Source organism: Piliocolobus tephrosceles, chromosome 13 (assembly GCF_002776525.5).
Source record: "Piliocolobus tephrosceles isolate RC106 chromosome 13, ASM277652v3, whole genome shotgun sequence".
NCBI lineage: Eukaryota > Metazoa > Chordata > Mammalia > Primates > Cercopithecidae > Piliocolobus > Piliocolobus tephrosceles.
The window spans coordinates 108,896,579-108,909,648 of NC_045446.1; the positions used below are offsets into that span (position 1 = coordinate 108,896,579).

General features: G+C 41.1%; 1 protein-coding gene across 2 annotated transcripts in view; it reads left to right on the plus strand.

Annotated features, from left to right (window-relative positions):
* Positions 1-13,070, plus strand: part of CBL (Cbl proto-oncogene) — a 96,803-nt gene that overhangs the window by 11,066 nt on the left and 72,667 nt on the right. Inside the window, exon 2 of one of the 2 annotated variants that reach the window (XM_023208459.1) lies at positions 10,616-10,863. In XM_023208459.1, coding sequence (XP_023064227.1) covers positions 10,616-10,863 — 248 coding nt within the window. Of the gene's footprint in view, positions 1-10,615; positions 10,898-13,070 lie in introns of those variants that run through there. The other variant, XM_023208460.2, reaches the window with a different exon arrangement.

A 13,070-nucleotide genomic window follows, 5' to 3' on the forward strand; every position in this document is an offset into this window, starting at 1 on the left:
ATGTTATGTTATGTTATGTTATGTTATGTTATGTTATGTTATGTTATTTATTGAGATAGAGTCTTGCTGTGTCGCCAGGCTGGAGTGCAGTGGTGCGATCTCGGCTCACTGCAGCCTCCGCCTCCCGGGTTCAAGCAATTCTCCTGCCTCAGCCTCCTGAGTAAGCGGGGACTACAGGCGCTCGCCACCACACCCAGCTAATTTTTGTATTTTTAGTAGAGACGGGGTTTCACCATACTGGCCAGGATGCTCTCGATCTCTTGACCTCGTGATCTGCCTGGCTCGGCTTCCCAAAGTGCTGGGATTACAGGCGTGAGCCACTGTGTGCAGCCCATATTTTTGTTTTTTTATGTGGATCTTAAACTGATGTTCAGACTCTGTCAAGCGATTTCTTGAACTCTTGGGCTCAAGCAGTCTGCCCTGTCAAGCGATTTCTTACAAACCAGTACTTCTCAGATTTTATCATGAATTCAGATAAATTCAGGGGATCTTGTTAAAATACTGACTTTGAATAGGTCTGGAGTGGGGACTGAGAGATTTTGCATTCCTAATCAGCTCTCAGGAGATGTCACTGCAGCAGGCCCAGGTACCAGACTTGATATAGGAAGGCCGTATGCCACAGTTCCTTTTATTTTGGATAAGCCTAGCAGATTTTTTTTTTAAAGAAATGGCAGTTTAAGATTTTAATTATGATGTTCTTCAATTATGAAAGTAATACTTTAAAATATAAATTTTTGACTGGATGTAGTGGCTCATACCTGTAGTCCCAGCACTTTGAGAGGCCAAGGCAGGAAGATTACTTGAAGCCAAGAGTTCGAGACCAGTCTAGTCAATATAGTTAGAACCGAATCTCTACAAAAATAGAAAATAAAAAAATTATTTGGGCGTGGTGGTGAGTTGCTTTAGTCCCAGATACTCAGGAGGCTGAGGTGGGAAGATCACACAGGAGTTTGAGGCTGTAGTGAGCTGTGATCCTGCTACTGTGCATCAGTTTGGGCAACAGAGTGAGACCCTGTCTCTAAATAAAGAAAAGGAAAAAGGAAAAGCAGCTGATTCTTAGTTACCTCAAGTGAAAATTATGTTGACACTTTTCCACAGTGACACTTAACATAAATGTAGTAGTTGCTGGGGAGTTAAAGATGACCCGGCACTCAAACTTAGAATTTGTGTGATACAACTGAAGGTACGTAGAGGGCTCTGGGAACCCTCTGTGCAATACAGTCTATGGGGTTCATGAGGCAAACCATTAATCTCTGAGGGGGCAAAAAAGGGAATGAGGAGGAACTTCAGACCAATCAGTCTCTTACGTAATACCCTCATCCACAATTGTGTCTTAATTAGTGTATGGCATCTAAAAGTGATGCTAAAACATTTACAGTAGTCCTTTCCTATCAGTAGTTTGCTTCCTGCAGTTTCAGTTACCTGTGGTTTGAAAATATTAGATGGAAAATTCCAGAAATAAACAATCCAGAAGTTAAATTGTGTGCTGTTCTGAGTAACGAGATGAAATCTTGCAATCTTGTGCTGCTTGTGTCCTGGGCATGAATCATCCCTTTATGCAGTGTGGATACATACTGTGGATATAGTAGTGTAGCCACACCATCTACACTACCAACCTGTTAGTCGCCTAGTAACCATCTTGATTGTCAGATCAACTGTTGCGGTCTTGCAGTGCTTGTGTTTGAGTCACCGTTATTTTACTTAATGACCCCGAAAGCATAAGAATAATGATGCTGGCATTTTAGATACCCAAAGAAAAACCAGAAAGTGCCTCCTTTAAGTGAACAGGTGAAAGTTGTTAAGAACAAAATCATATTCTGAGGTTACTAAGATGTACAGTAAGAATGAATCTTCTACTCATGAAATTGTGAAGAAGGGGCTGGGCTCAGTGGTTCATGCCTGTAATCCCAGCATTTTGGGAGGCCAAGGTGGTTGTATCACTTGTGTCCAAGAGTTCGAGACCAGCCTGGGCACATGGTGAAACCCTTTTTTAAAACAAAATTTTGAAGAAGCGAAAAGAAATTGATACTAGGGCTGGACGTGGTGTCTCACACCTGTAATTTCAGCACTGCAGGAGGCTGAGGCGGGTGGATCACTTGAGGTCAGGAGTTGGAGACCAGCCTGGCCAACATGGTGAAACCCTGTCTCTACTAAAAAATACAAAAATTAGCTGGGTATGGAGGTGGGCTCCTGTAATCCCGTCTACTCGGCAGGAGGCTAAAGCAAGAGAATTGCTTGAACCCAGGAGGCAGAGGTGGCAGTGAGCCGAGATAGTGTTGCTGCACTCCAGCCTGGGCACAGAGTGAGACTGTCTCAACAACAGAAAAATTTATACTAGGCTTGCTGTTATACTTCATGGCCCCGGTATGTGATAAGTGGTTAGTTAAGATGGAAAAAGTGTTAAATTTGTGGATGGAAGACATGCACAGAAACGTGCTCTGATTGGTGCACTTGGGTTTGGTATTATCCTTGATTTGAGGCAACCACTAAGGGTCTTGGAATGCATCCCCCTAACATAAAGGAGGACCACTGTAATCTCTAGTTCATGCCAAGTATTTGGTTTGAAGTTGCATCGATAACTCTGGACAAATAAACGTTTTTGCATTTTTTTTTTTTGAGACAGAGTCTCGCTCATTCGCCCACGCTGGAGTGCAGTGGCGTCATCTTGGCTCACTGCAACCTCTGCCTCCTGGGTTCAAGTGATTCTCCTGCTTCAGCCTCTCAAGTAGCTGGGATTATAGGCGGACACCACCTCGCCTGGCTAATTTTTTTTTTTTTTAAGATGGAGTCTCACTCTGTCACCCAGGCTGGAGTGCAATGGCACGATCTTGGCTCACTGCAACCTCTGCCTCCTGGGTTCAAGCCATTCTCCTGCCTCAGCCACCTGAGTAGCTGGGATTACAGGCATGCGCCACTACGCCCGGCTAATTTTTGTAATTTTAGTAGAGATGGGGTTTCACCATGTTGGCCAGGCTGGTCTCGAACTCCTTGTGATCCACCCGCCTTGGCCTCCCAAAGTGTGGGGATTACAGGCGTGAGCCACTGTGCCTGGCCATGCCGAGTTATTTTTGTATTTTTAGTAGAGGTGGGGGTTTCACCATGTTGGGCAGGCTGGTCTTGAACTCCTGACCTCAAGTGGTCCGCCTGCCTCGGCCTCCCAAAGTGTTGGAATTACAGGCGTGAGCCACCACACCTGGCCCATTTTTGCCTTTTAAAAGTAGAACTGGCTGGGTGCAGTGGCTCATTCCTGTAATCCCAGCATTTTGAGAGGTTATGGTGGTAGGATCACTTGAGACCAGGATTTTAAGACCAGCCTGGATAACATAGCAAGACCCTGTGTCTGAAAAAATATTAGCCAGATGTGGCACATGCCTGTAGTCCCAGCTACTAGGGAGGCTGAGGAAGGACCATCACTTGAGCCTAGGAGGCCCAGGCTGAGTGAGTTGTGATGGCGCCACTGCACTCCAGTGTGGGTGACAGAGTGAGACCCCGTCTCAAAAAAATAAAAATATTATATATATATATAAACTGCATGGTTAAGCTGTCAGAACATACATTGTATTGAATGTGTTTTTTCTGCAGTCGATGTGGTAAGTGAAAGTAATGAGACTGATAATGAATTATAAGTGGCATGGTGTTTTTGATAAATGATGTTGGGTGGTATTTGAGAAGTGTTATGTAGTAATTGCAGTTCAAGAACCTGAAGGGAGTTTTGAGAAATCAAAAATTGAGAATAGTAATTACAAGTAAGGTGTTTTTCAAATTATTGTCTAATGATGGGGCTATTGTCTAGTGATGACACTTTTTTCCTCCTATAATTGGTTGACTTTAAAATATGTTCATTAAAAGAAGTATAGGTGGCTGGATGCAGTGGTTTACGCCTGTAATCCCAGCACTTTGGGAGGCCAGGGTGGGCGATCACTTGAGGCCAGGAATTCGAGACCAGCTTGTCCAACATGCGAAACACTGTCTCTACTAAAAATACAAAAATTAGCCGGGCATGGTAGTGCACACCTGTAGTCTCAGCTACTTGGGAGACTAAGGCAGAGAATTGCTTGAACCTGGGAGATGGAGGCTGCAGTGAGCTGACATCACACCACTGCATTCTAGCCTGGGTGACAGAGCGAGATTCCATCTCAAAAAAAAAAAAAAAAAAAAAGTAAAGGTTTCTGGCCAGGCACCGTGGCACGTGCCTGTAATGCCAACACTTTGCGAGGTTGAGGTGGGCGGATTGCTTAAGCCTAGGAGTTCAAGACCAGTCTAGGCAACATAGTGAGACCCCATCTCTATTTTTATTTAAAAATTAAACCAAAACCAAAAAAGGATAGGTTTCTGATTTGTCTTTGAAAAAGTCATGAGTTTTCATTTAAAAAAGCGTCACTATATATTTATACTTGTTAAACCTCTTCAGGTTTCTGAGATGGAGTTTTTAAAATTTGAAGCTTTAAGAGACTTTAGAAATAAATTGATCTAACTCTTTCATTTAGAGAGACAGAACTTGAGACCCAGAAGGGCAAATAATTTGCTTGAGGTTGCATAGCCAGTGTCACCAGACTGGAGCCCAGGTCTCTGGACTTGTGCTCTGGTGTCCTCCTCTCCTCTTGACAGGAGGTTAATACTCATCCTTGTAAAGTATAATGACATTTTACACATAGAGCTCCACATATTGAATACTTGTTTTTGTAGCATAAAACTATTCATTTTTAACATGGGAAAACATTGAAATGAAAATGAAAAATGCTTCTATCAATAAGTTGGAGTCTTTAGAGATAAAAAATATTTAAGTTATTTTAGACTTATATGCTTATGGTTTTCTGCCAAATGAAAAATGCAAATTCCTTAGTGTTAGAAAATATTCTGTATTCACAACAGCATTAGGCCCTAGGCATTGTTGTTCTCTATAACATTTTGCTTTTTAAAAGTTTAGCAGTTTTCAAGCATAGTTTTATTGCTCTTTATTGTGATCATAACACTTTCCAAATTTTTTTATTGACCATTGAGTCTTGGCAGAAGCAAAGGGAGGAGCTAGGCCAGTGAGAAAGCTATTATGAATGGAGTGCATGGCAGCTGTACAAGGATACTGTTGGTTTTTCCAGAGCTAAGCACGTTTCTTTTTAACATTGTTCTGAGTGATGCTGTAAATGTACAGGCAGAAGTAAACAAAAGGCAGCCATTTTTGCCACTGCAGGATTCGAAATGCAAAATGGAGTTGGCCAAATGGAGGACAGACTAAGCAGGAAAATATTTTTATCTTTCAGAAATTTTTTGGTGAATTTTTTTAAGCTTGGGGTTCATGTTCTTTGAAGGTTAACTGTGACTGCCAGTTTAAAATTCACTAAATAATATAGGCAGATAGATGGTTTGGGTTTTTGATGTTTGTTAACTATCGAGTTGAATTATTCACACAGGGCCTTTGGAAACCATTTTTTTTTAAGAGGTTATACATAATAAGGACTTTTTTTCCTTTCCAAAGAATGTTAATTTCAAGAGTATCAACAGCATGGCCAGGCATGGTGGCTCTTGCCTGTATATAATTCCAGCGTTTTGGGATGCCAGGAGGCAGGATCACTTGAGGTCAGGAGTTCAAGACCAGCCTTGATAACATAGTGAGGCTCTATCACTGCAAAAAATAGTTAAAAAAAATTATGCAGGTGTGGTTGCATGTACCTGCAGTCCTGTGTTTTTGGGAGGTCTAGTTGGGAATGTCTCTTGAGTCCAGGAGTTCAAAGCTGCATTTGAGGTATGATCATGCCATTGTGCTCCAGCCTGGGTGACAGAGCAAACCACCCCACACCCTTTTTTTCTTAAAAAAAAAAAAAAAGTTCTTGCCATCTTTCTCAGGTGGTCTCAAACTCCTAGGTTCAAGCCATCCTCCCATCTCAGCCTTCCAAAGTGCTGGGATTACAGGCATGAGCCACTATGCCTGACCCTTTTAAAATTTTTGTTTTTTTTAAATTGTACTTTATTTTATGTTATTTTATTTTACGTTATGTTATTTTATTTTAAGACAGAGTCTTGCTCTGTCACCCAGGCCAGAGTACAGTGGCCTGATCTCTGCTCACTGCAAACTCCATCTCCCAGGTTGAAGCGATTCTCCTGTCTCAGCCTCCCCAGTTGTTGGGGTTACAGGTGTGTGCCACCACACCCAGCTGATTTTTGTATTTTTAGTAGAGACGGGCTTTCACCATGTTGGCCAGGCTGTTCTCGAACTCCTGACCTCAAGTGATCTGCCTGCGTTGGCCTCCCAAGGTGCTGGGATTACAGGTGTGAGTCACCGCACCTGGTCTAAAATTTTTATTGTTTATTTATATTTTATTTATTTATTTATTTATTTATTTATTTATTTATTTATTTATTTATTTATTTAGAAACAGAGTCTCTCTCTGTCGCCAGGCTGGAGTGCAGTGGCGTGATCTTGGCTTACTGCAACTTCTGCCTCCCAGGTTCAAGTGATTCTCCTACCTCAGCCTCCCGAGTAGCTGGGATTACAGGCATGTGCCACCACACTCAGCTAGTTTTTGTATTTTTAGTAGAGATGGGATTTCACCATGTTGGTCAGGCTGGTCTCGATCTTCTGACCTCGTGATCTACCCGCTGCAGCCTCCCAAAGTGCTGGGATTACAGATGTGAGCCACCGCGCCTGGCAATTTTTATTTTTTGAGACTCTGTCTCTTAAAAGATGAAGAAAAAAAAAGAGTAGGCCTACCTTTATATTCTTTGAGGTCTGTGTTAGTGTTCCATGGTTGAAGACTTAAGAGTTAGTGCAGTGCTGATTTCCCTGGTCATGATGATTCATTTTCAAAAGATCTTGAGAAAAACAGACATTTAATATGCAAATGAACTTTAAGAGGTTACATGCTAAAGAAGGACAGATAACACTTGTGGAAGGCACATGGTACTAGTTTAAAAATACTAATTCATGAAATGTTTTGGAAACATTTTGTGGTATGTTGTGAGGGCTGATCCATTGTCATGAACATTTATCGATTGCATATGATAAAGGTTTTAGTTTAGTTTTTTGTTGTTGTTGAAAGGATGTGCGGTTGACCCTAGAACAGCCAGGAGGTTAGGGGCACAGACCACCCCACGTCCCATCCCTGTCATTACCTCCAGCCCCTGCCCCCCCATTGAAAGTCACACGTAGCTTTTGACTCCCTCCCCCAAAGTTGGCCAGTAATAGCCTGCTGTTGATTAGAAGCCTTACTGATAACATAAAACAGCTTATTAACACGTATTTTGTACATATATGTGTTGTATCCTGTGTTCTTCCAATGAAGTAAGCCAGATTAAAGAAAACATTATTTTTTGTATTTTTTGTTTGTTTGTTTGTTTGAGATGGAGTCTCGCTCTGTCACCAGGCTGGAGTGCAGTGGCGTGACCTCGGCCCATTGCAACCTCTGCCTCCCGGGTTCAAGCGATTCTCCTGCCTCAGCCTCCCGAGTAGCTGGGATTACAGGTGCCTGCCACCATGCCTGGCTAATTTTTTTGTAATTTTAAATAGAGGCAGGGTTTCACCATGTTGACCAGTTGTCACTTACCTCCTTTTCTCTTGTGGATGTTTCTTAATATAAACTGTTTAGTTTTCAGTTTTTGCTGGATATTAATCTGTAGTTACAGTGTCAGTCTCCCCCACCTCCTTCCACAGACTAACATAGGAACCTACAATTTTAATATTTTTATTGTAAAATGTATTGTTTATAAATACCTGACTTACTTTTGGAATGTAGCACTTGTAAACTGGGAACTGTCTGTATTTGTTTTATTAATATGAGTTATTAACTCTGTTGTACTTAGAATATAGTTATCTTGTGAGGTGGAGTCTTTTTTCCCGGGCCATGTTCTTCCCTTTTGACTTAAGCACTTGATAGGAAGAAGAGCTTTCTAAAATGCTGTGAAAATATTCATGAACCAAATGTTTTTTGTTGATTCGGCTTGTCTTTATGTGCTAGGCTTATATATGGGGCTAACTGGATGTGGTGGCATGAGCCTTTAATCCCGGCTATTCGGGCAGTTTAGGCAGAAGGGTTGCTTGAATCCAGGAGTTCGAGGTTGCAGTGAGCTATGATTGAACCACTGTACTCCAGCCTGAGTGACAGAGTGAGTCTCTCAAAAAAAAAAAAACCAAAAACAAAACAAAAAAAACTTAAGAAAACAAGAGTTCGAGAAATGTTGTATTGAGAATGACATATCTTAGTTTTACAATTTTTCATATTATTTCAAGAGTTCTGTTTTTTTTTTTCTTTTGAGATAGAATCTTGCTGTTGCCCAGGCTGGAGTGCAGTGGCATGGTCTTGACTCACTGCAACTTCCACCTCCCAGGTTCAAGTGATTCTCCTGCCTCAGCCTCCCGAGCAGCTGGAATTACAGGCATGTGCCACCATATCCGGCTAATTTTTGAAGAATTCTTGATCATTAGTTATTAAATGGAAATTTATCCTAAGGAAATAATCTGATGTATAGAAGACTGAAATGCCCAAGCATGTTCATCACTGTGATGTTGCAGTAGTGAAGACTTGAAAACAAAATAAATGTTAAAACAAAGTTGGGGGGAGATGGTTAAGATATGTTATTGTCTATCCATAGACTAGAATTATTTAAATATCTCAAAAAAGTTTATAATGAGCTTTTGGTGACACAAGAAAATAGGTCTTTTTAAATGTGAAATAAAAACGAGAATGTCAGACGTGTGCTTCCATTAATGTTAGCTAGGTTGTTTTGAACCAAATAACTGCTAACAGCTAGAAAAGCTAGAAGACATAGAATTATTATCAAGACAGTAAGAAATTATGCCAAATTTGGGAAGTTGAGGAGAGCTGTGAGAAATTTATTTTCATGTAATGTGTAAGGGATCTAGTTTTGTTTTTTTTCCATATGGAGAGCAAAGTTTTCAATAGTTTTTCTCTTGTATTCTTGATTTTTGATGTTCACCGCCAATACTGAATTTCCTTATGTACATGTATGAGTCTGCTTCTGGACCTTCTGTTCCAATAGTTTGTCTTTTCCAGACACAGAAAAGTCCATGTCAATAGAGAGCACAAACAAGATGTTAGGTAGAAATCTAAATTTATTTGTTTGACAAACACAAAATGGACTAAACTTACCAGTTAGAAAACAATGATTGTTACATTGGATTTTTAAAATCTGCCTTTATGATCTTTAAAAGAAACACTTAAAACATAACTCAGAAAAGTTGAAAGTAAAAGATGGGATGAAGAATTACCAGGCAAATTCTGAGAGTCTAACTGTAGGACTCTCAGCTCCAGGCTTTGCTGGGTCCAAGACCTGTCTGTTCCTGTTCCTCAAGCGGTTGTTAAAACTCAAACCCCAGTAATCCCAGCACTTTGGGAGGCCGAGGCAGGCCGATTACCTAAGGTCAGGCATTCGAGACCAGCCTGGCCAACATGGCGAAACCCCATCTCTGCTAAAAATACTAAAATTAGCTGGGTGTGATGGCAGGTGTCTGTAATCCCAGCTACTTGGGAGGCTGAGACAGGAGAATCACTTGAACCTTGGAGGCGGCGGCTGCAGTGAGCTGAGATTGTGCCATTGCACTCCAGTCTGGGCAAAAAGAGCAAAACTCATCTCAAAAACAAAAAACAAACAAAGGTCTGGGCGCAGTGGCTCACGCCTGTAATCCCAGCACTTTGGGAGGCTAAGGCCGGTGGATCACGAGGTCAGGAGTTCGAGACCAGGCTGACCAACATGGAGAAACCCTGTCTCTACCAAAAATACAAAATTAGCCGGGCATGGTGGTGCATGCCTCTAATCCCAGCTACTGGGGAGGCTGAGGCAGGAGAATCACTTGAACCCGGGAGGTGGAGGTTGCGGTGAGCCAAGATCACACCATTGCCCTCCAGTCCAGGCAAGAAGAGCAAAACTCTGTCTCAAAAAACAGACAAAACTCTGTAATCCCCTAGATTACAGAGATTTACCTCCCAGGGCAGTCATGTCCTTTATTTCTGTCCCTGGGAATTTTCTTTAGTCTATTATAGGGGTCAGGCTGGATGCAGTGGCTCATGCCTATAATCCCAGCATTTTGGGAGGCTGAGGCAGTTGGCATCGTTTGAGCTCAGGAGTTTGGGACTAGCCTGGGCAACATGTCTCTACAATAAAAACAATTAGCTGGGTGTGGTTACGTATGGCTGTAGTCCTAGCTACCCAGGAGGCTGAAGTGGGAGGATCACCTGAGCCTGGGGATTTGAGGCTGCACTGAGCCGTGATTGCTCCATTCCACTCCAACCGTGAGACCCTGTCTCAAATAAATAAATAAATAAAAATATTGTGGGGATTAGCAGTATATTTAAAAGTAATTTGCCATATTTCATCTGGCATGTTTTAGGCATTTACATGGATATTTTCCCCTAGTTGTTTGGTCTGCGTGTTATCTGTACCATTAGTCTCCCAAAGGGATTTAAAAACACATTCTTCTGGGGGACCACTAAAAATTTTAAAATGATTGCCTGTGGGCAATGGGGTTATGGATCTGTTTCTTATATTCTCATGTATTTTTCATATTTTGCAAAAAAGCACATATATCATCACTTTCTTAAACTTAAAAAAGGGAGCTGTCCTTAAAATTCTCCAAATAATAGCCCTTCTTTTTCATTTGTTGCAGGTGGTGCGTTTGTGTCAGAACCCAAAGCTGGCGCTAAAGAATAGCCCACCTTATATCTTAGACCTGCTGCCAGATACCTACCAGCATCTCCGTACTATCTTGTCAAGATATGAGGGGAAGATGGAGACACTTGGAGAAAATGAGTATTTTAGGGTATTCATGGAGAATTTGATGAAGAAAACTAAGCAAACCATAAGCCTCTTCAAGGAGGGAAAAGAAAGAATGTATGAGGAGAATTCTCAGCCTAGGTAATGGAGAAATACTACACAAATAATAATACAGGTCTGTGACTGCCTGAATGGGTAACACGTAGAAGTAGTTGAGTTGGTTTTAATTTTATGTTAGTAGGAATGGAAAGTTGACATTTGATTTAAAGGTATAGTTTATATAAAAGGTTGCCATGTAGGACATTGTAGTATCCCTAACTCTGATTTATTTGCTTACCTCTGAAAAATCATTTACTGATAGTAACGAAAATGAGTTGGAGGCAGTAGGTCCTTTGGAGAACCTGAAGATCGCGAAAGTTTGTGAGTAGATAGGAGTTTGGAAGAAAGAAGATTGGAGTTAAGTGGAGTTTGGGGGTAAATAAGAGGCAGATCTTGCCCAAAGCTGTAGCATATTAGGTAAATTTGTGTGTGGGATAATAGGGGGAAAAGCCACTAGTTTAACTTTTTAAAACATGAAGCTATGTGAAATGACATTTTCTTTACAGGTAAAAGTAACTTTTCAAATAAAATAGGTAGAGGTGAATGCAGTTAATTCAATAAATATTTGAAGGATCACTATGTATTCTTTTGTATTAGTTTTATTATTATCATTATTATTATTTTTTTGAGACAGAGTCTGGCTCTGTTGCCCGGGCTGGAGTGCAATGGCGCGATCTCGGCTTCTAGGTTCAAGTGATTCTCCTGTCTCAGCCTCCTGACTAGCCGGGATTATAGATGTGCACCACTATGCCTGGTTAATTTTTATATTTTTAGTAGAGATGGGGTTTCACCATGTTGGCCAGGCTGGTCTCCAACTCCTGACCTCAGGTGATCTGCCCACCTTGGCCTCACAAAGTGCTGGGATTACAGGTGTGAGCCATCGCGCCTGGCCCTCTTTTGTATTTATTAAATGCCAGAAACTATAGGCTATCCTGCAGGTTGTTAACTTGGCTGTCATAAATTACATACTGGGAGAGAAATAAGTTAACTGTATGTGTGAATGTAATTGTGTTTGATTTTGTTCAATTGGAACTAAATATTAACTCATCTAGAATGAGTAATAAAATAATTCCACTAGAATTTTTTAGTGAGTAAGTTACTATCGAGGAGTGACTTGAATTAGAAGGAACAGTATTTCTGAAGACATCTGGTTACCATGCATGACTCTAGCGGTAACATACTAAATGGTGTCCTTGTTGTCTACTTTCCTTTGGGCCTGTTGGCCTAGATTCTGACAATCCTAGCTCTCAGTTAAAATTTTATGCACATGATTATCCATATTACCATTATTGCAACAAATTACTCAGGTGTAGTCTGAATAATGGACTCTAAATGTCCATCTTTTCTTTCTTTCTTTTTTTGTTTGTTTGTTTGAGTCTTGCTCTTGTCACCCAAGCTGGAGTGCAGTGACGCGATCTTGGCTCACTGCAACCTCCACCTCTTAGGTTCAAGTGATTCTCCTGTCTCAGCTTCCCGAGTAGCTGGGATTACAAGCATGCACCACTGGGCCCGGCTAATTTTTGTATTTTTAGTAGAGACGGAGTTTTGCCATGTTGGCCAAGCTGGTCTTGAACTCCTGACCTCAGGGGATTTGCCTGCCTCAGCCTCCCTAAGTGTTGGGATTGCAGGTGAGAGCCACTTCTGCTGGCCTGTCCATCTTTTCTTAAAAAGATTCTGATGAGTGAATTCAACCCATAGGAACCTTTGTTCTAGTTTATCTGGAAGTGAACTTTATTCCTTTTAAATATTCAAATTTCGTAACTTGTTAAAACCGCGACTGTATGGACCTTTTAGCTAGCTAGTCATTTTGTATTGCTGAGTTTCTAAAAAATAATTTTAATTCATTAGGTACCAAAACTTAAAAATTTTATTTACCATGTACTGTGAACTAGGTTCTGGTTCTAGGAGGTGAAAAGGAAAGTTAAGCATTCAAATTTGAGGTGATATGACAAATGCATTAATAGAGATATGTACAAAATGCTATTGGGAGACAGGCACAGTGACATGCATCTGTAGTTCTAGCTACCCAGAAGACTGAGGTGGGAGGATTCCTTCGGCACAGGACATTGAGACCAGCCTGGGCAACACAGCGAGACCGCTTCTTAAAATAAATGAAACATTTTTAAAAAGTACTGTGTGAATACAGTTTTGTCCAGTGGCATCAGAGGAGGTGGCATAAAGGACTTGTAATTTGAATTAGAGTTTGAAGGATAAGTAGGAATTTTCTAGGCAGAGAAGTCAAGAAAAGT